Genomic DNA, 22,103 nt, shown 5'->3' on the forward strand with positions numbered 1-22,103 from the left:
TGGAATCTTCGAATTATCTCTTGGTAATGGATGAAGTTTTGTGTAAGTTCTCACGTTGCATTGTGAATAGGATAACCTTTCCAAAGAACTTTGTACTGAAGTTGTAGACTTCCACTACCATGACAAAGATAGCCATGCTCCAAAATGCTGTCTACTTCATATTCTTATTGGTTATCAACTACAACTAGTCATGGTGGTGGTTGGTGTCGATCTGGAAAGTGCTTTAGCTCAGTATGAAATTCTTTCAGTTGGAAAATATGGAAGACTGGATAGATCCAAATATGTAGTGGAAGCTAGAGGCGATATGCAAAATTAGATATCAATGCAGAAATGTAGAAAGGTCCAAGCTATGGAGGTGCTAGTTTACGAATTTGGATTGATGTAGCAAGTGGCAAATTGGCATTGGAGAGTAATACCTGATCACATTTTCGGAATATCTTATATTATCAATGGTTATCCACATAGTACTTCTATCGATTCTATGTAATAAGAAGGAAGTGCTGTGCCTCTCATAAGGCCATTATAAGCTATTGTATGAATTCCTCAATTGTTGGATTGTTGATATTGATGGAACAAAAGAGAGTTGTTGACGTAATTGGATGATGATCAATATTAAGAAAAAATTGTGAATAACTGATACTTACTTGAATATTATCATTATAAATAAACTCCAAAGGTATCAAGTATTCATCTCAATCATTATAATGAATCCCTACAAATATCCATAGCATATCTACCAAGGTCCAATTTGCATGCTCTGTTTGCCTAGCTGTTATGGGATGGAAGGCTATAGACATGGCAAGTCATATGCCTAATAGTTTAAATAAGGCTTGCCAAAAACTTTGCATGAGAGGTGGATCCTGATCTTAAATGATGACACAAGGTAATCCATGGTGATAAAAGATGATATCAAAGAAGACTTTTGTAAGCATTGATGCATCAATACTTGAGTGCATTGCAACTAAGTGAAGTTGCTTTGAGAGTCGATCCATAAAGACAACATTTGCAGTATGATTATAAGGTATCTGTAGCAAACACATAATGAGATCCATAGTCATCTGCTCTCAATGTGTCAGAAGTAGTAGAATTGGCTGCAATAATCTAGGAGATACTGCATTGCTTACTTTGTTATGTTGACATGACTCTTATGAGTGTTCAAAGGCTCAAACATCACAATTCAATCTTGTCCAAAATCATGTCCTTGAGATCCTTTCTAGAGTCTTCTCTCATTTCAGATGTCTAGATATTGAGATGTCATATCTTTCTTGAAGCATGTGTATTTGAAGTTTAGCATTGTCGGGTACATAAATTTGCTTCTAGAAATAAAGCAAGTGATTATTAAGAGTGTAATCTTCATATTATATATCACCATTTTCAACAGATCGCAAACCATCTTGAAATAAGCATTCCAATGCATAGCTTCCTCCTATTTTCTCTCTTTTATTAGATCTAAAATAACACTACTAATAGTAGCGGCTTCTGCCTTATCTTCCAATTTGTCCTTCAAGTTTGGTCTCTGCAATAAGCCATCTGACATAATATGTTGGCCCTTGCTTGTACTCAAGCTGAATATCAAAAAGGTAGAATTATTTTTTTCAATGATGATATTGTAATTTCATATTTTCTAGATACAAATTATCTAGCAACGGTTGATAGTCAGTCCAAATAACCACTGGCTTCTCTAATAGATAGTGTCGCCACATCTTTATAGTGTATACAATCGCTAATTGCTCTTGATCATGTGTAAAGTAATTGCCCTTTGTCCTTTTGAGCTTACATGATTTATATGCCATAGGTTGAAGGCCCCTATCAAAGTCTTATTGAACGACCTCTCCAATAGCAAAGTCAAAAGCATCAATTTCAAGTATACAAAGAAGATTAGGATCATATGATTGCAATATTAGAGCAGTAATGAGTGCCTCCTTCAACTTATCAAAGGCATTTTGCTACTCCAATTTTCATTCAAATGGAATACCCTTCTTCAATATATTTGTCAATGAGGTAGCAATGTGAGCATATCACCAAACAAAACGACGATAATATTGAACAAGGCCTAAAAATGAGCAAATCTTAAAAGCATCCTTAGAGGTTGGCCAATCCTTCATTGCTTTCACCTTATCTTGCTCCATATGCATGCCTTCGGAGGACACCGCATGCCTCAAAAAGGTCACTTCTGACTTCTAAAGTTCACATTTTAATTGCTTACAATTGAAGCAACTATCTTGTAGTCAGTCCAGCACTTTTCATAGGTGTTGCTCATGTTCTTCAGAGATTTTATTATATACAAGGTTATCATCAATAAAGACGAATATATACTTGTTCAAAAGATCTTGAAACAATCTATTTATTTGATCTATGAAAGAGGCTGGAATATTAATAAGACCAAAAGGTAAAATTAAACATTCAAAATGTTCATAGAATATACAAAATACCATCTTTTCTACATCCTCTCTTACAATAGGTGTTTTCCAATAGCCGCTCCAAAGATCCAATTTATTAAAGATGGTTGTACCTCAAAGTTGGTCAAGAAGATCATCCATGCATGAGAGTGGATATGCATTTTTAACAATATGCTTATTGAAGCCTCCATAGTCAATGCAAAGGCGAAGTCTTCTATCTTTTTTAGGTACAAAGAATACATGTGCTCCTAATGGTGATGTGCTTTCTTAAATGAGATCTTTTTCCAAGAGTTCATCCAATGTTTTTTACAATTCTTCAAGTTCTTTTGGTGCTAGGCAATAAATTGGTCAACTTGCTAGTTTGGCTCCATGCAATAGTTCTATTTGAAAGAAGACACCTTGATCAGTAGGTATGCCTTTAGATAGGTCAATTGGAAAAATAACTTAATATTCCCATATGAATTGTTCTATCCTTTCTATCCCTTCAATTATCCTTCCCACCAATGATGTAAGATTTGAAACCACCATATATATCAGTTGCTTATACTATATTTACTTCTTCATGATGGTCATTCCTATGATAAGTCTTTGGTTGTAGGCTGTCTTTTCTCTTTACTTCGTGCGAAGGTACAAAGAGTCACTTTGCGTCCTCTATCTCTAAAAGAAATTGTCTTTGTTATCCAATCAACTTGTTTATTTTCCATTTCTAGCCTTGGCATACAAATGATAACATCATACCTTAGCTTTGTGACTTAGAATCTTTCTCTTAAGACGTAGGTGTCTGTCAATCTCAAGGTTTTTTCTTCATAGGTCTCACTCAATTTATTCTCTTGGTCATCTATAAGGTATATATCTCTTTTCATGTTTGCCTTAATTTTAGTTCCAAGCCAATTGGCAATTTCAGTTGAAATGTAATTTTTTGTAGAGCCACAATTTACAAGCACTCAACATGGTTGTCTTCTTAGTAGTCTCATTAGATGTACCAGTTAATTCTATTTATAGTTATCCAAGGCCATGCCATTTGTTTCTAAAAAACAATAGCTATTCCTAATACTGGCCCTCGATGCTTTTATTTGGAAGCCCCATTTTCTTGCTTTGATTTATTATTGACTTGATGAATTTTGAGATTGTGAACTTGCCTTGTCTTTCTAGTGCTTAAATTTTGATGTTTTGAATAACTTTTGATCTGATGGCGTAGCTCTCCATAATAGAAACACAATCTCTTTTACACAAAAAAATTTCATCTTTATGGTGTCAATGATTCTCATAGGGCATCAATATCCATTGGCATTCGTTTTTGTGCCATAGTATTAGATAGCGGCATAGGACTTCATACTATAGGTTGTGCTCCTTAATTTTTGAAGTCTATAGCATTGACCCTCTTTGCAATCTAAATTGTCTCTTCAAATGTTTGTGGATCTTTTAGTTCCATCTTTGGCAGGACTCTAGGTTTCAAACCTCATAGGAATCAATCCATCATCTCTTTTTCTAAAACATTGTCAATTTGGAGACATAGGAACTTGAATCGGGAGACATAATCTTATCTCGACCTAACTTGTATAAGATTTGCCAACTTATTGTGTATTAGCTTTTCTACATTGATGAGCCGAAATTGATTCCTAAACTCAGTCTCAAACTCCTCTCAATCACAAAATCCACCTCGAGCTCCATAGCTTTGAATTGATGTCACTACCAAATGACTAGTGGATCTTTTGAATAGCTACTTGCATATATAATTCCTTTAGTGGTATTTTTCCCTGATAGTTTGAGATATTGTTGCAAGTTGAAGAGCCATTGACATATATCTTCTTGTCTTAAGGTTCTAAACTATGTACTAGGTTTGTTGAATTTCAATCTAAGAGATGTCAATTCTCTTATCTTCAAGGCTTCTATTTGCCCTTGCAAAGTAACTATTTGGCATGAGAGGTGTTATATTTGAGCTTCCATCTTGGATTGTTCCACCATATCTTTCATACTATAATTTTTTCTCTAAATTTTGTTATTGTAATATCTTTTTTACCTCCCGATTGATTTTTTAAGAATAGCTTGTGGTAGCTTCAACACAGTATCCAATATGTCCACAATAACTAACCTTAGACTAAATGATGACTATTGACACGCTACCAAAAGTAAACAGTCTAAAACTTGCTCTAATACGAATGAAACAGGACCAACCTATCTCGAAAATCCAAGACCCTTCTAATCCACAAGAATATAAAGCTTCATCACAAAATAGAATAAAATAGACTAGAATAAAATTGAACAGAACTAAACAAAATATGACATGAAAGATAAAACTAAGCAAATGAAAATAGAACTGAACTGAACTGAACTGAACTTAAAGATGCAAAACCAAATTTTACTAAGAGAAAGGACCTAAAGCCATACTTGAACAAATGCCCAAAAGGCCCAAGCAAGTCCTATTTATATCTTATCCTACTAGCTTGGACTTTCTAGAATGTTTCTAAATAGTAGGTTCTACCTATATATCTCTCCTAAGTTTTTTTAAAATGATTATATGGTGGATCCTATCTACATAACTGCCCTAAATTCTTTGTAGAATGTTCCACAATAGGCCCTATCTACGTTGCCAGGGTAGAGAGAATTAGCCTCAAAAAAATCCTAGACTTCTGGCTGTCACTAATCGTTCAATCAAGCTTCAAAATAAGGAAAGCCCTAAGTTTATATATAAATTTTACCTTTTGAGCAAATACACCAAATACACAAGCCTCAAGTAACCAACAACACCCAAAATATGATAAATCCTTTAAAACCTTGTATATCCTTATGTAGAAATTTTTCCAAACTTCAATAGCTCATATCTCCTAATCCAACCGTCCAAACAAATCCAAATTTTATATGAGATATTGATGTATTCTTATTAACTTCTATAACAAATTTCAACTGCAAATTCATTGCGGATCTTGAGATATCTTGAAAATCCTAATAATCGCTTCAAACCCTTGTCTTTATACACCCATGTGAAATTTTCTTTATATCTCACAAAATGCCACGAAATTTGTATGTATAGCTTTTCAATACAAAATGTTACATTATCCAAAAAGTTTGAGCCAAAAATTCGTCCAAAAACTCAAGTAATGGCTCCAACCATTACTATAAATAAAACTACTCACTTACTGCATTTGATTTGGAAGTGCCGCCTTTAACTCCTTCACATGAACTCCAAAAGCAATAATTATTTTGTAAAAGATGTAGGCCTTCAAATCGCCATTCCATTCGCACCTTCCGATCTTCAAAAGCTGCTGTACAACTCTTCGTATCCTCAAAAGAGTAATAGTATGTCTTAAATTAATACTTTAACTTCAAACGGCTATAACTTCTTCACCCTAACTCCAAATCATCTAATTTTTACACGCAAATTGTACCCCAAATCCTAAACTTTACAAATCCTAGATTCTAATCTCCGAATGCCTTCTTTGAAGTCGCCGAAACCCTTGTTAAGGTTGCGGGCAGCCTTCTCAAAGCCCATTGGGCATGGTATTCGACCAATAGGGATGAAGTTTCTGATTCCTTGCCTTCATCCTACCATGCCTTGCTTTCATCCCTTCCAATTAGCCTCCTATTAGTTTAGATTTTCATCCTTAGGCTTCCACCTTCTCCCAAAGCTTTATATTAAACATTTAGGTCTTATATATTTTTTTAATGTCAAAATCAAAACAAGTAAAGAAACAAAGTAAAATTTCTTATACCAACTCCTTTTAATTTAATCTACTAGCTACTCTAATATACATCTAGATTTATTAATATATAATATGTTTTAACTAATTTTTACATATTGTAAGCATTTACAGTACGACAACGTAATCCCTCTAAACTCTTTATAAAATGTTCCATGGTGGATCTTATCTGGTCCACTAACCTACTTCCAATCCTAGAAACTTTGATGATTCTAACTATCTATACAATTATCTTATTTATACCTTGTTATAGAAGCGTGCTTCACTCTTGTCAATTCCTTTCTTATTTTTAGTCTACTTTCATGAGACTTTAGTTTTTTATCTTTTAATAATAGCCATTCCAATTTCATTTTAATATACATACTTCTTTATTTTTATTTTTGTCACTTTTCATTTGACACAAATTTTTTAGGTGTGTGCATCTTTTTTTCAATTCATGTCCTCGGATATTAACCTTAAATTCACTAGTCAACAAAACTTAATTAGTTGTTTAAATTGAAATAAATTAAGTCTTCCAAAATTTACTTACATGAATATATCTTCTTATTAATAGTATTAGGATTATACCATTATTTTTTTAGAAATAATTGCTAATAAGTTTACTTATTTAAAAGTAAGTACCATATTTAATAAGCTAAAATAATAAAAAAAATCTTTGTTAAAACCACAATTGTTTATTTAGCTGGAATTTGTATGATATAATTAGAATCTTCTTTTACTATTCTTTCTACCACCAAAATAAATTTATTTTTTAATAATAAGAAGGGAAAGATTCATAAATCCATGAGAAATATATTAATTAATAAGATTAGATAATAAATATTATTAATCACTTCCTTAAGTATTCTAAAGATTAAATGAATATCTAAAGATAATATTATTGATATCAAAAACTCTATATAATATAAGTTCTAAGAAAAAAGTAAAAAAAAAAGTTTAAAATATATTTTTAAAATATATCTATATATATATATATATATATACGAATTTTTTATAAAAACGTCACAAAATAAATAATTCTTATACTAATTTAAAACTAATTTATGTTACAAAAATAAAATTTGTCCTTCAAGGAATGAAATTTTTGTTCTTTTGATAAGAAATAAAATACAAAGTTTAGATATTTAAAGATATGCTTATATTCTTATGATAGAAATCAATATCAAAAGAAAAAAAATGTTCAAAAGCTGAGAACATTATTTTTTATAATTTTCTACAGTTGATATGTATATATATATATATATATATATTTAAAAATCCAAAAATTTATATGAATAATATATAGAAAAAAACATAATCTAATGATCATATTATGTTTATATTATTACTATCTATGAAATATACCTTTAGTAATTATATTTTATTTCACATCAATAGATATGTATGAACACAAAAGATTCTTTTCATCTAAAAAAAATTACATTTCAGGATTGCAGAGTTTGATGAATCATTTCTACATAAATAAAAAAAATAAAATACACAGTTAGCATGTGTGTTAGCTTGGTTGTAATATTATTAAATGGCTTTGAAAAAGTCATAATATCAATTTTTGTTTAATGTCCTTCAATCAATTTTTGACTATATATATATATATATATATATTATTAATGTGTTTCATCTTGAAATTAAGCATGAAATTAAAACGCCTAGTTATACTATTTGATATTTATGATTTATTTATTTATTTATTTACTGTTATCTATATACTATCTTTTCACAGTGAAAATATGTCATAATTGAAGATCAAAAAGAAATTGATTTATTCAACAACTATCATTTTTAAAAAACTAACATAAATTATTGCTAATTTCGTGATCACTGAGCATATAATTGCATACTAATAGTTAAGCAGTTTGATAATACAAAGTGTCTCATAAGTATTTTTTTTAAATCTTGCCACAAGTGGTGTTCTTTTTGTGCATATATATATATATATATATATATATATGTGTGTGTGTGTGTGTGTATATATGCATACATACATATCGAATAGAAATAACATTTCTATTTGAGTTTTTGTTAATGCATTAACAAAGATTAAAGTTATTAATAATTCAAATTTCTATGTAAAATAGTATTACATATATATATATATATATATATCGTTTCTTATTTAATAAATATGAATATAAATTATAAAACTTTGAATTTTGAAATCTTTATGTTGTACTTTTAAACAACAAATATTAATTGATCAAGAAGAACTCGAATTCTTGATCAAATGAGAACTCGAATTCAATAAAATAAATGATATAAACTCCAACTTCTTAATTCTTTTATAAACTTTGATTGTCTTTTATATCATTTTTTTAATACACAGGAATATTTTGAAAGTTTTCTTCAAAACATGATTTGGTATTTTAGACAACTTATCCTACAGTGAAGGTTTTTTAACAGTTGTTTTACATTGAAATGGTAAGAAAACAGTGTATTTTTTAAAAAACTTGGAGTTCATGTAAAAATATTGGTAGAATATTTAACAACACTGTTCTTATCTTGCAAGCATTAAAAATAGAAAACAGTGCTGACAATATTATATTTATCACAAATGCATTATTTGTGGGATTTATACCATCTTTTACACAAGCACAATAACTTTGTTAATTGTTTCAATTTTTTGTTCACATGTGATTTTTGTATCCTTTTGTAATTCTTTTACTCAGAAGTATACATTTAAGTTTGGTATATAATGTAGTAACATAAACACAAGGTTCTGTAAAAAAATCTTTATTTCTTATATTCTAATACTCTTAACTTGATATTGTAACTAACTTAGTAAATACCTGTGTAGAAATATATTAACAGATATTTTATATATATATTTTCAAAGCACATACCATCGCTCTTTGGAGTACACATGACAAAATATGTCAATATAGTATTGATTCTGAAAGCATTTATCTAATACTCATCTTTCAAAAGTCATAAAAGATCAATATTTACCAAATTTATGTCACAAACATGGAACATTGAGAAACGAAACAAAAATCAACACAGTTAATTTCATAAAACAAGAATAGAAAATTGAGAATGTATGTTGAACCAGAATCTAAACAAACAGCTTTCATTAAATGTAGGCAATCAACGATGCACATAAAAATGAAAGCAGAAATAGAACATGTGATCTTATTCATGGTCAAATAAAGAAAACGGTTTTGCTGACTTTTGAAAGTTCAGTGGCTTCAAGTTAAGAAATCAACTTCAAGAGTGCATCAAAAACGGCCGTGAAAAACACGAAAAAACTTGAATTTGAAATGCTTCGCACCTTCCCTCATGATTCCATGGCATTGGAAGCAGAACCCAACAAAAACCGAGACAAACTGGCCACCGATTGTGCATGAAATTGCGGGGTAATAAACAAAGATGGTGGAAGAAGAAGAAGTAGCAGAAGAAAAGGTCGATCATTCATTCATTCATTCAGTCAGTCAGTCAGTCAGTCATCTCCTCAACTAGCCCACGAAATCCTCCAGAGCTTTCTTCGCTACAAAACCCTAGAGTTTTTTTAAAATTCAAAACGCCGAGCTGTCCCCAAGACGACCACGCCTCGGGATGCACGCTCCCAGTCGGAGAGAAATCAGGTCGGACGAAAGGGAGGACTCCAACCCCGGCGTGCTCGAGGCTCGAATCAATGCTCTCTCGCCCCTCCCCTTCCCTCTCTTCCCTCTCATCGCCTCAATGCGCACACACACACATACTGTGCAGGATTCCATGTTTAGTAGTGGGATTCTTCCACATCCATCACCGAACTCCGTTGCTTACGGCTGCTCTTCTCTGCGACAGAGCCTCACCTAGGTTGTGCTGGGATCGCAAGTGTCTGCCTCCCATTGATCGTCGCCAATGGTTTGTGGGTTCATTCACGCCGCCTTGCATGCGCAATGCTGCTCGGCAACCGAATGCATCGAGGGTGGATGAACTCGCGGAGGTCGCGGTCACTTTTGCCCTAAACCTGGGGCCTCGGGGTCAATTATCTATTAAATTGTGTTGTGGCAGGGTTGTAGACAGCCCCGTTGCTCATTTTGGGCTAAAGAGGGGGTGGGGGTGTTCGAATGGGAACTTACTCCGTAGCTGTCCAAATTCATTATCTACAGGGTTTGGATTTCAAATTCTGGGTGAGCGAACACTCCAGCCACTACCTTTTTTTTTTTTTTTTTTTTTTTTGGAGCTTTTCATAAAATTCTTTTACGAAATGGGTGTCATCACGATGGGAGTGGGGAAAAAAGTTACACGGAGCCAGTGTCTGTGATCAACCCCATGCTGGTTTTCACTTTCTTAGTAATAGATGGAATGTTGTCCATCAATTCTGAATTGAATATCACCACGTAGCCCAAGCTCTGTTGTCTGATTTTCTCTGGAAGCATTTATGCTCGCTGCATTATTTGAGAGCATAATTGTGTCTTTGCAACGGAAATTCAGAAGATGGATGGATGGGTGGATAGATGGATGGATATATACATAATTAAATAAACCTGTCACTTCTACAAACAATAGGTTTTTACCAGGCCTGTGTGATTGAATTTGTAGGGCCAGCACTGACACGCACAGGAAAAGACAATGCTTTTTATGGGATGTTTGGGAATTGAGTTCATGCTGTGGGAGAGAGCTGACTGTTGTCCACCACGGCTGCCATTTGTATGTTTCTTCAGCATGACTGCTAATGAGTTTGAAACAAACATTTTCAAACAATCAAGTTAGAAACAGTACACAGATGTGGATGAGTATTTACACGTAAATGAATCAGAACGCATTCATTGCCAAAGTAGTGTATGCGCCAAGTTTTTGTAAGAACTCACTCCGATCGCCAGTAAGACCACACTGGCAAAAATCTGGATGTCGACAACTGCAGAATTGTTTTCGCAAAAGAATTTTGGTAGATGTGAATGTTATCTATTTATTTATTTATTTTTGAAAGGTATGAGTGGCTGGATAGACATTCGTGGAGGGTAAGGCTTGCGCGTGACAGGCAACCAGCTGAGTACCGTGTCACAGACAAGTGTACACATACTTTTGTGGAAAGCTGGTTGCAAGTCTCTTAAAATGGTGTTCAATAACGAGATTTTTTTATACATATGCATGTTTATTTTTAATGAACTTCAGGGAATGGTTCGCTGGTCAATTACGTGCACTAAATTTGCTAACCTCCCAAATATGAAAGGCAAAACGATTAGCGCCAGCCAGCATACCAGGTCCATGGAGAAGTTCTCCAACCCAGCGTTTCGGGTGTTCAAAAGAGGAGATTTAGCTCCAGCCGTCGTGTACAGGGAGACTACGATGTACAAAAGAGCTCCGGACCCACGGCGGACATGATGCGAGAGTCGTTAATTCTTCTTCGTCTTCTTCCAGATGCAATCACGCTGTCCCTGATGCGATGTACTGTTGCAGTGTGATTTCGGATAATTTGGGAAGAGGCATGAGATTCGGGGCACTTGCGTCGTTGTCTCCGCTCGGCGCCTTGTCAGGCTCCGGATGCGAACAGAATGACTGATCTCATCCAGCATCGGGATGCTCAACTTAACTGCCCGGCGCAGTTGTCGGCTGAACAACGAATCTGGGATGGCCGCGGTTACATTCATCGGGGGGGTTACAGTCGATCTCTCCTGTTGCCTATTGTAGGCAAATCTCTTCCGGGCGACTCTGGTTCGCGCCCTTCGTGTCCAACTGTTTCGGCGTACCCACTGGAGCATTGCTACGACTGGGATTGCAACACCCCAACGCACCCACCTCGTCAATCAGGTTGCATTCGACATGCAGATCTTTCCTGCGGGGAATGTAGCTGTTAGGTTTCCTGGGGATTCATCTCAGTACCGCCAAAGTCTCAAGCAGCTTCTGAGTGGTGCTAGTGTTTCGGAGAGGAGGATGGGTTGAATAGGTGAGGCCTGCGGGAATGGGTGGCTGGCTGGCGTCGATAGCGTTGGGCAATGCCAGGTACTAGTCGTTGCCTGGGAGAACTCTGGTAGGGTTAGCAGGAGCGCGTGCTTGTGGTGCCGGAGTTGGTTGAACTCGTAGATGGAAGGTCGTCGACTGCTTGTGCGGATAGGGATCAGGTTGCATTGATTTGCGGCTGTACCTGATGGCGTGAGAGGCTGGATCTCGTGTTTGCGTTTTCGTAGGTTCTTGTGTGATGTAGGACTCAGGGAACAAAAGGTTTTTTTGCTCAGGATCGAAGTTGTCGAGAATGGATGATCGTCGTCTTGCGTGATATTGCTGCCTTCACGTGATTTGATGTAGATCATGCCTCGAAGAATGCTTCAGCGTTGAAGCACTAGACTAGTGAGCAAGTCATTTGGCAAGGACCTGAATGGGATCTTCGTTCATGATGTCCTCATTCTGGACAGCGTATTCTGCCACGTGATGCTTGTTCATGGTGACTTCTTTGTTGAACTTTTCAAGTATCTGGCATTGTCAAGCTCCAGATCTGGTAATCGTCGTTCCAGTCATGGAACGCAATCCATGGTGTTCTTTATGCGGGCTCTCGTTTCGTCCTTTCACGTCCTATATTTAGGCGCATTTCTTGTTACGGAGAGGATTCGGTCATGTGTCTGGATCACCTGCAAGTTTTAGTTACACCGTCTGACTCGAGTCAAGTCGTAGATATTTATCAACATATAACTTAATTCTTCATGCGTCGCAAAAGTTTGATATCTTTCTGATGTTTCTTAAATATTCTGTCATAATGGTCATCTCTGCTTTGTGAAAGGTCATCGTAATAACGAATATTTGCGGTTAACGACATATCCGTTGACGTGAAGTCGTTCTCGAAATATTAGATTTTTTTACTGTTCATCTGTTTTCCGGTGGGGTTTAAGAGTCGCACTCTCAGGACTTGGGAATTGTTGATCTCAGAATAATTAATTGACTTGATATTCTAGATTGATCACTACAGTTTTGAGGTTTCATTTGTAGAGTCGCGGTGTGGAGGAGAAGCTTTCTGCAAAGTGGATGCTCTTAGATATGGATTGTGGCAGAAGAAGAAATAGGGTTGATTTGATTCCTATTGTGAACGGCAGTGACTCTAAATGCTGAGATGGAAGATTTAAAGTCATAGAAATGCAGAGTGTTTGGAACAGCGGGGGCAATCATGTCTGCAGCGGCAAGTTGTTAGTTTGGAGTTGTCATGCGGAAGTCGAAGTAAGTTCCAAACTTTCATTCATCATGTCTTATTCGCTGATGATTTACAAATCATGCCAATGCGAATCGCATATGCGTTTGAAACTTGTGTCAGAATCATTGTATACCCTCATGGGGGACAATTGGTTCGCTGCCGGGTATTAGTCGGCACTTTTCATGCATTCGTAGAGTGTGTTGTATGAAAGCTGTCTCATGTTTTTACCTTGTTGGCTGTGTCTCGAGCAGATCCTGATTATGTGCTCAAAACAATATAAGGTCAATCCCAAGTGAAAATTCCACTTCACCTACAATGCAAAAAGAAAATTCTGACACCGATTGATTCTATGTATCCGAGAGCTTAACCAATCTTGTGAAGAAAGGCGCTGCGTGTAGCCCATAACGGTGGAAGCCATGGCAAAAGTTGAGCGGCGCTACACCCGCAAAGTAGGGGATAGCTTCAGGAGAGATAAGGAGCATTTGGCTCTGTTCGAGGAGCTGGGAATGCACGAGGATTTGGATTCTTCTCTTGGTAATATATATTCAGACATAAACATCTTTTCTTACTGCTTTCGTTCTTAATAACAATATGTCATCATGGAAATGATCGTATCTGGAAGTGATCAATCCTTGCTATTTCACTGGTACTCAAAGACCTGTAAACAGCTGTTTGTATATTAGTTTACTAGTCCGTTTACAAGTTCGAATAGTTTGTCTAGATGATATGCTGTTAACATGGTCACATGTCATTCTGTAGGAAATGTGGAATCAAATGTACCCTCTGGGTACGAGGAGTCAGCACAAGGAGACATTGAGAATGATGACCCTCATGCCAAGAGTGAAGATGAGTGGTATGTTTCACTCCATTGTTGAGATTGTTTGAACAATCAGTTTTTTCTGAATTAATTCTGTTCTAGGACAGCGGCCAAGCGATGAACTTGTTGGAAGCAAGGCATTGACATGTGCGTCGTGAGCGAAGATGCTAGGTTTCCACCCCTACTGCATTCAGTTGAAGTCAATATGCATAAGCTTACGTCGCTATCGTGCAGGCTTGTGGCCGTTACAGAAGTTTCTCCTTCCCCAGAACATGGGCAACAGAATCTTGTTAAAAACAGTACTCTCTCATCTATCAGGACCTCAAGGGTGAGTTAACAGATTACCCAGTACAGCATTTCTATGCTTATATCTCTGTTTCTCGTCATTTTTTGTTTCAATATTGAGAGTCTCAAGCTTTACTGAATCTATGCTGGTCTTATGTTCGGTGGATTGCCAGAGTATACCAGCCATTGAGGAACCGGTTGCGGCAGCTCCCAGGAGAAATCCAAGCCCCATGAGGAACAGCAAAAGCCCAGAAAGATCAAACAGTCTTAGCACTTCCAAAAGCCCTCGGCCTCAAAGTCCCAGTACTGTCAAGAGCCCCCGGCCTCAGAGCCCTGGCACCTCCAAAAGCCCCCGGCCAGCCTTCAGCACTTCCACAAAGAGTCCGAGACCGAACGCAGTCTCATCAAAAGGCTCTTCCTCGCCCACTTCGACAGCCTCTGCGGTGAAGTCCTCTTCTCCTCGTCGTATCACCAACCCAATACGCTCCAGCTCTCCGTCTACAACTAGGTCAAGTTCAGTTACCCGGGCAACCACTGCTTCAGCAGCCAAGTCTGCATCTGTGGTGAAATCTTCCCACCCTACATTTACAAGGGCTTCCACAGTGTTCTCTTCGCCGCAGCGACGACAGAGCACGGGAACTATTTCAAACCGACCACTGATTACATCTAATCCGTCCATTTCATCGACTACCGCAGGTCCCACAAAGCCACTTGTCCGAGGGGTGTCGCCCTCTAGAGGTCCCTCTGTCAGGGGCACGTCTCCAGCGCGTGGTGGTACCTTGAGGGCGCCGTCTCCTTCTGTTAGCAGCATCACAGGCAGGGGAACTTCCCCTGTTCGATCTGGATTCAATCGCGGTGCTTCCCCTTCCAGAAGTAACATCACAACCAGGGGGAGCACTCCTGCTAAAAACTTAAGCTCGAATCGGAAGCCTATTTCTTCCAGAGATAATCCCTTTCCTGCTTCGACAGAGCCAAGCTCCCTTACGTCTAGTAGGGCAGGCTCACTCGTAAGAAAGAATGAACATCCTGATCCTTCCGAAAAGCTGAACGATTTTCTTTCAGAGATTCCTGCCAATCTGCGCACCTCCAGCAAGCGAGGGTTTGGTTCTCCTGCCTTCACTGGTGCCCTCGTCAGCCGCTCTTACGATGATCCCAGCAACGAGCGGCGACAGAGCACCTCGCCAACCGACTTCGATAGTTATCTTTCGAAATCCCAAAACGATGTTCCAGGTTTTCTCAGTAGAAGTCAAGTTCAAAGTTCCAATGATCTAAGCAGGGTTGAAGTCGCAGGGATCAGCCATCGGGTGAAGACCCGCGATCCAAGCCCCAAAGCTTCTGTTCGTGGATTTGAGCTCCAGACGAACGAGTGTTATCCTGATCGTCGGGCTTCCACGGGCGACCACCGTAATGGTTCTCAGAAAACTGCGGGTTCTGAGTATGGGCTGGATGGCCGTCGCCTCTCTAAAGTCAGCAAAGAGGCGCCGCCAAGCTCGATGGTAACTACTACCCTTGTCAGGTTTATGGAATTGTAATATTTGAATGTAATGTTTTCATATCATCTCATGAACTCCTTTTTCTAACTTTTTCTTTTCTAATGCTTTCTGCGCAGGGTTATAGTACTCATCAAAATGTTCCTAGCTCTAGTGGCGGCTTCAAACCTTTCATGACAAATAGTTCCATCCCTTCTTTCAATACCTCCATAGTCAGTCGGCCCTCATGTATTGAAACACATGAAGATGTGACAGCAAGTCTCAGTAAGAAAATGGATTCCAATAACACGGGAGGCTTTGCAGAGGATTCTAGCTCTAATGGGGATCAGAAAACCGTAGTCAAACGGACACAAATGGGGTTTTCTCTCAAGAAAGAGAATACAACCTCGCACGCAGGCTCAAATACAGAGGCTCCGCCAAACAGGACGGATGTGAGCACCAAGAGTCCGAGGTTGACTGCGCTTGTTGTAAGCCAGGGGCCAGTGAAGATATACCAAGGACTAGCAGACATGGAAGACATTGGCAGCAGTTGGTGTTGCGGGATGGAGTACCAATACCGTAGCATGTGCAAGCAACATGAATGTGGAATCTACAAAAACTTTCACGATGCTTTAGTCGTGTCCAATTCTAAGCCTATCACTCCAGTATTCAAAAAGAGCACTGAAGGTGGTCAAGGCACTTTGGAAATCGAGAATGTTTCTGCAGATTCTTCAGTTTCTCCTTTTAGAAACAGAGTCGAGGACAAGATTACTGATGAGGTCGTAACCTCACAGGTTGTGAGTGACGCGAAGAAAATAGAAATGGAATCTGCGGATACAATCAAGTCCAAGATCCTAAAGGTGAAATGTCGACAAGCTAGTTCAGAGAATTCATGTCGTGAGGTTGCTGGTGAATTCGTGAGGTTGAAATCTGGCGGTGAGGGAGTTCAACATACGCTACGAGAGGGGAAGATCAAATCCCTGACTATAGACACGAATGGCAATGATTCCCCTGATGGTAAGCTAGAAGATTGCGAAGTTCTGAAAAGCAGTGGTGAAAGGAATCCTATTCAGGGATCGCCTGAGGCTGAAATTATCCTGATGTCACCAGTTTCTGTGAGTGAGAGTGCAACTTCAGAGGATGTGTTGCCACCTGATGATGCAGCAAGATCGCTGGCTTCTCCTCTACCTGTCGGAAAGGGTCAAACCAGGCAGCCAAATAGTGCCAAAGAGGCGAAGAATGACTTGAATTGGGAGCATGATATGATTCTAGAGTCCCCTGGGCCGCGGCCACTCAAGCCACCCGATTTTTTTGCTGTGGCTAAACGCAACGGAGAGGAAGCTACAATCTACAGGGTGCAGAGCTTTAATGCGTCAGATTTCAAGGAGGATTACAGCGATGAAGATGTAGCAATTGCTGCAGACGTATTAGACAACACGGAGGATGTTCCCAGTGAGAGTGAAATTGACGAGGCCGGTCATCAAGATTATAGTGACGGAGTCCCCAAATTGAAGTCCTCGAGTTCCGACTCTGGGCCGACTTCACTGCACGACACAAGGTCGGATGCGGAGATGGATAAGGGAATCGTGCCGCGGATGTGTAAACACTCGGGTCAAGGTTGCTTGACACGCGATGAAAATTTGGAGCGTGAGGATCCTGTACCTCCCTTTCGTGAATCTGGGGATGCTCAGTGCGCGGTTGATGATCCTCGTAGTCCATTGAGACATGCTGCGGATGCTAGCGTAAGCATCCCAGAAAGAGCCAAAAATCTGCCGCAGAAATCCGATCAATTGACCCCGTGTTCGAAGAGCCCCAGGGCGGGATTTTGTCGGGGTTACCATAAAAGAGATGACGCGCAGCTGGTATCGTCTAATAAGAGAAGGACTTCGACGCCATCTGCGACGAGCATTGACTTGACTCGCAGCATTGACACATCTTGCTCATCGCACAGTCAATATGACAATGCGCTGTGGGACGATCCGAACTACAGCGGCAGATTTGGAAGCCCAATGGCGGGTATACCGTTCAAGTCAATTCAGACTTTGCCCTTGCCTGTGGATTTGAGGCGAATGGAGACGCAAAGTGATATTGGAGATGATGGTGCTACAGGCGCAGACGATGACGTCAAGTCTCCGCGAACCAACGAAGGCTTGGCCAGGCTTGCGGCGTACATGCGAAGCGCCAGCCTCAATGCGCGGAATTGGAGAGCCTCGTTGCTGTCGAGTGAGGAGAATTCGAAGCTACCGTCACGTGATAGCTCATTCGACTACTTCGTAGACTTCCTGGATTCGCAGACAGATCTCGATCTTGAGGGGTGTGGGTTGACGGATGTTCTGGTTTCGGCTCACAAAGAATCTAAGAATGCAGATTGCTCTTCAGGAATCAACACCTTGCGCTTCATAAAGCGCTTGGACTCTAGGCTCAGCAACAATAGTTTGATTAGTGACAAATCCTACGAAAGCAGGGTGACGGACATTTCGACTGACTCTAGCTGGGAATCTGGAAAGAATCGAGCGGGACAAACGATGGAGGGCACATGTCAGGTGATGGAGCAAATCGTGGAGAACGCCAACGCGCTGTCTCATGGTCGGCACTTGTCGTCCTTCAAGTTCGGGCAGAAGAAAACCGCCGCAAGTTTAGCAAATATTGATCTGGGGTCTGAGTCGCCGGCGTCGGATCTGTTTCCCTCTCCGGTTCGGCGGAAGTATTCGAAGCAACTGAGCAACGCCACGTCGGAGTCGTCCCAGAAATCTGCAAAACATTACGGTAAATCTGCTCCGTCCTCTAGATGCGACCCGTTTTTGATGCGACCCGTTTGGATGCGGGTCATTTTCAAACGAAGATGTGCATACTGGCTTTTCAAGGATGCAAACCTTGCTATGAGTGAAAACTTCCTTTCGTTCTATAATCTGAATCCACGTCGGCAAAAACAACTGGTCCCGATTCCCTCTAGAATAAAGAACAAAGCAGGTGGGATAGCAGAGCGCTCAGGTATTCCCCCCCATCTGAGCGCTCCATTCTATGCACAGAGATCATGCAGGGTAATCCCTGAGTTTCACGTCGTCGCGTAATGGGTCTCTTCCTGCACACTTCTAGCACCCTCTTCTGACGTATGCTCCGGTTTGTTTAAATTTTGCGTGCAGACGACCGGCGCGCTGATCTGCTGCCTGCGTTGAAATCCACACCCGGAATTATAATCATGTCGGACAAGTCCGCGGATGACCGGGGTGTTCTGAGCCCCCCGCGCTCGTCTGCAAACGACATTGGAGAGTTCGACGGCAACTTATGGGAGGCGGTGCAGTTGCTGGAAGAGGAGAAAGATACAGAGATGGAACTCACCCCGCCCGCCCCCATCGAATTTGCCACCATAGATTTCACCCCCGCCCGGACCCCAGCTCGTACACCTGCCCGCACGCCCGCTCGCACGTTCAGCCACGCATCGAAGTCTTCTAATGAATCTCATCACTCCCATCACTCACACAACTCCCACAAGGACGGGTTCGGAAGGAGTCCGTCCGTGACGTCCAAGGCATCCAGCACGAAGCACGGCGATGGCGACGAGACCAGTGACGGAGCCGAGAAGACGGGTTTTACCTCCAGGCATGTCAGGCACGCTCACAAGTACTGCGGCTGCATAATTCTGTGATGGAGAGACGAGCATGACCCAGTTTGCCAATCCAACTAACTGCCACTGCCATTATGTACTACTAGTGTATCCAGACGCTTGTCTTCAACTCATTCGCCCTTGTACAGCCCCACCGCACCGCCCCGCCCCGCAATGCATCAAACTATTTATACTGACAATCTGCCACCTCGTTCGAGGATTAGTTCGTCGGATCTAGTGAGGCCTGTGCTGAGTTCTAGTCGTAGATTTCCAAGCTCCAGATCTCGAAGCCTTGCAACGGCTCTTTCCATACACTCTCGTTGACACATCTCTCATGGTGCCACCCACTCTGAGTCTGCTCAACAAGAATGATTCCATGTGGACAATCCAGCCGTGCCACCATTCATGAAATGCTATGTGCTTCTGTATTGCTACTTCGCTTACAGTTTTCTCCTGAGTAATGTAGAGTAAATACACTAACTGGTACTGAAATATTGTGCCTATGTTAAATCAATCCTGGAATGATGAATGCTGATTGTTTTGGTTGTGTGCCTTTGACTTGCATTGTCTACGAGTGCAGTATTACAATATGTAATTTAGTATAGTTGATGTAGACCCATGTGCCTCATTTGGATGTAGCAATCAATTGATTATTTGTAACTCAATCTTAGGAAGTGTAGAAAAGACATTGTTACTGAGAAGCCATGCAAAGATTCTGTATGTCAGATGGCTTTCACCTTAATAATGAAGTGTACATGTTCCAAATTGTAATAGATTCTCGATTAGTTTTTTCAAGACGATTTATGATTGATGAGACGTACTGTTTAGTAATAGACAACTGGCTCTTCTAATGGTGGATTTTGTAAAGTCTTTGAGGTTTTTTTTAATTAGAACATTCTCTTATGTGGATGAAATTGAGGTAGATTATGATTTGCTTTCTTGGAATACATGTGAGGATAAATGTGCTATAGATAAGAGTATTGTAGCTTTGAATAAACTAGGTGCAAATAAAGAGACACATTGATAAAATTCTAAATGTGTAGTTATATTTGATATAATAATTGTAATATAGCACTTAAAATAATAAAAATGTGGTTTTATAGATTTTGATTTTTTTTCTAAATATTACAAGCCATATTGCTACTACTCTTAGGTGGCACAACCTATATAATCTTAGAAAATTGTCTCAAAAGTTTTTTTTATAAAAACTTCATAATATTATAACTGCTTAAGGAGATTGTCTAATGTAATATTAGATCAACAAATTCTACAACAATTGGTATTTGTGCCATAGAAGATCCACTAATACTTAGTTATTTAGAATAGTCAAACTTTATGAATCTTTTTTATTAGCTATTACTATATTGTAAGGCCATCTATCTTGCAATATTTAGAAATTTTATAACTTTTTAGATTTATCTTCTTTAATAATAATATATACAATATGTTCTTGCAGCTTACAAAAAATAGAGCTTGGTTTTCAGCATTCCACTAAGCATCTTAACAAGATCTCCTAATAGATTGACTTGGCAATAAAAAAATGATATATAAATAATAAATCATCAAAGGATCTTCCAATGGCAACTATGCTAGTCACTATGGCTATAATTCTCTTGCACCTAAGGATCTCTTGATACAAAATATAGTCAAAGTTTATGGATCCTATTTATTAGCTATTGCTTGAATTTAAAGGCTACTTATCTAATCTTGTTTTAGGATTTTACAACTTTGAGGATTTTTCTTCTTATACCAAGATGCATATAATATGCCATTGTAACCTCTATAAGTAGAACTTGCTTTTTAAGAGCCCATTTTACATTCCAAAAATCCTTGCATTTTATAGCAAAGATTAGTATAGAATTTTTAGATTCCTAAAATTTTAAAAAATATATATTTAATATATGAAATGTCTCTTTACATACTAGATAAGGCTCTTTCAAGCCATAAATTAGAACCTAAGAACTTAAGATCCTAAGATCATTTTAAATTTGATGGTCAAAGAAGAAACTAAGATCCTTCTTTTATATTTGGCTATAATTTGAAAGTTTTTTGTAGCCTTCCATTATATGATCTACAATATGATTCAAGCTCTTGATTATTTAGATTATTGTGAATATCTTTCATATTTTCTAGTTGCACAATATTATTGATTTAGACTCTCTTCTAATCATACTTATTGTAATCTTTAGTAGAGTTTTTAAGTCGGAAGAATAAATTTGCAAGTAATAAAACTAATGTAATTAGAGGATCATTTTATAGCTCAAGAAGAAAATATTTTTTTGTAAAAATAAAACATACTCTATGGTATTTTTGGTATATATTTTAATATATTGTTGAAGTGAATTGCATATTACACAGTTTAAAAATAAACTACCAATTGGTTTAATAACTATATTTTTGAAAAAATCCTTCTTAATTCTATTCTTATTAATTTGGAAATTTGGTAGTAAATCGTAATGTAGATTTGTCTACCATTGATATATATATTTAGTATTATAATTAATAAATAAATAAAATAAATAAATCTTGTGATGACAATAATTTACATACTGTTGTAATAAAGATTAATTTTATGAAATATGAGTTAATATGCATAAATTAGATATTAAGTAATTTTTTAAAATAAAATATTGATATTAGAGTCAATACTTAAAATAAGGAGTGAAATCACAAAAATATTAAATAAAAAAAAATTAAAAAAATAAAATTAGTACTTCTAATGTATTAACTTA

The 22,103-nt window shown here is 38.2% G+C and overlaps 1 protein-coding gene across 6 annotated transcripts; it reads left to right on the forward strand.

Moving 5' to 3' along the window:
• The first annotated feature begins 9,498 nt into the window (after positions 1 to 9,498).
• On the forward strand, positions 9,499 to 19,929 carry LOC112277483 (uncharacterized). 6 transcript variants are annotated; one of them, XM_090247509.1, is made up of 10 exons: positions 9,499 to 10,206; positions 10,619 to 12,019; positions 12,253 to 12,512; positions 12,998 to 13,222; positions 13,448 to 13,730; positions 13,956 to 14,049; positions 14,248 to 14,341; positions 14,472 to 15,794; positions 15,908 to 18,758; positions 18,911 to 19,929. In XM_090247509.1, the coding sequence occupies exons 5-10, from the start codon at positions 13,613 to 13,615 to the stop codon at positions 19,411 to 19,413; spliced, it is 4,983 nt and encodes a 1,660-aa protein (XP_090103635.1). In that variant the 5' UTR covers positions 9,499 to 10,206; positions 10,619 to 12,019; positions 12,253 to 12,512; positions 12,998 to 13,222; positions 13,448 to 13,612; the 3' UTR covers positions 19,414 to 19,929. The 6 variants fall into 6 exon arrangements, with proteins under 6 accessions (XP_090103635.1, XP_090103634.1, XP_073387522.1 ...); XM_090247508.1 differs by lacking the exon at positions 12,253 to 12,512; XM_073531421.2 differs by lacking the exon at positions 12,253 to 12,512 and having other exon boundaries at positions 15,908 to 18,533.
• Positions 19,930 to 22,103: the final 2,174 nt, after the last annotated feature.

Source organism: Physcomitrium patens, chromosome 25, assembly GCF_059467195.1.
Source record: "Physcomitrium patens ecotype Gransden chromosome 25, ASM5946719v1, whole genome shotgun sequence".
Taxonomy (NCBI): domain Eukaryota; kingdom Viridiplantae; phylum Streptophyta; class Bryopsida; order Funariales; family Funariaceae; genus Physcomitrium; species Physcomitrium patens.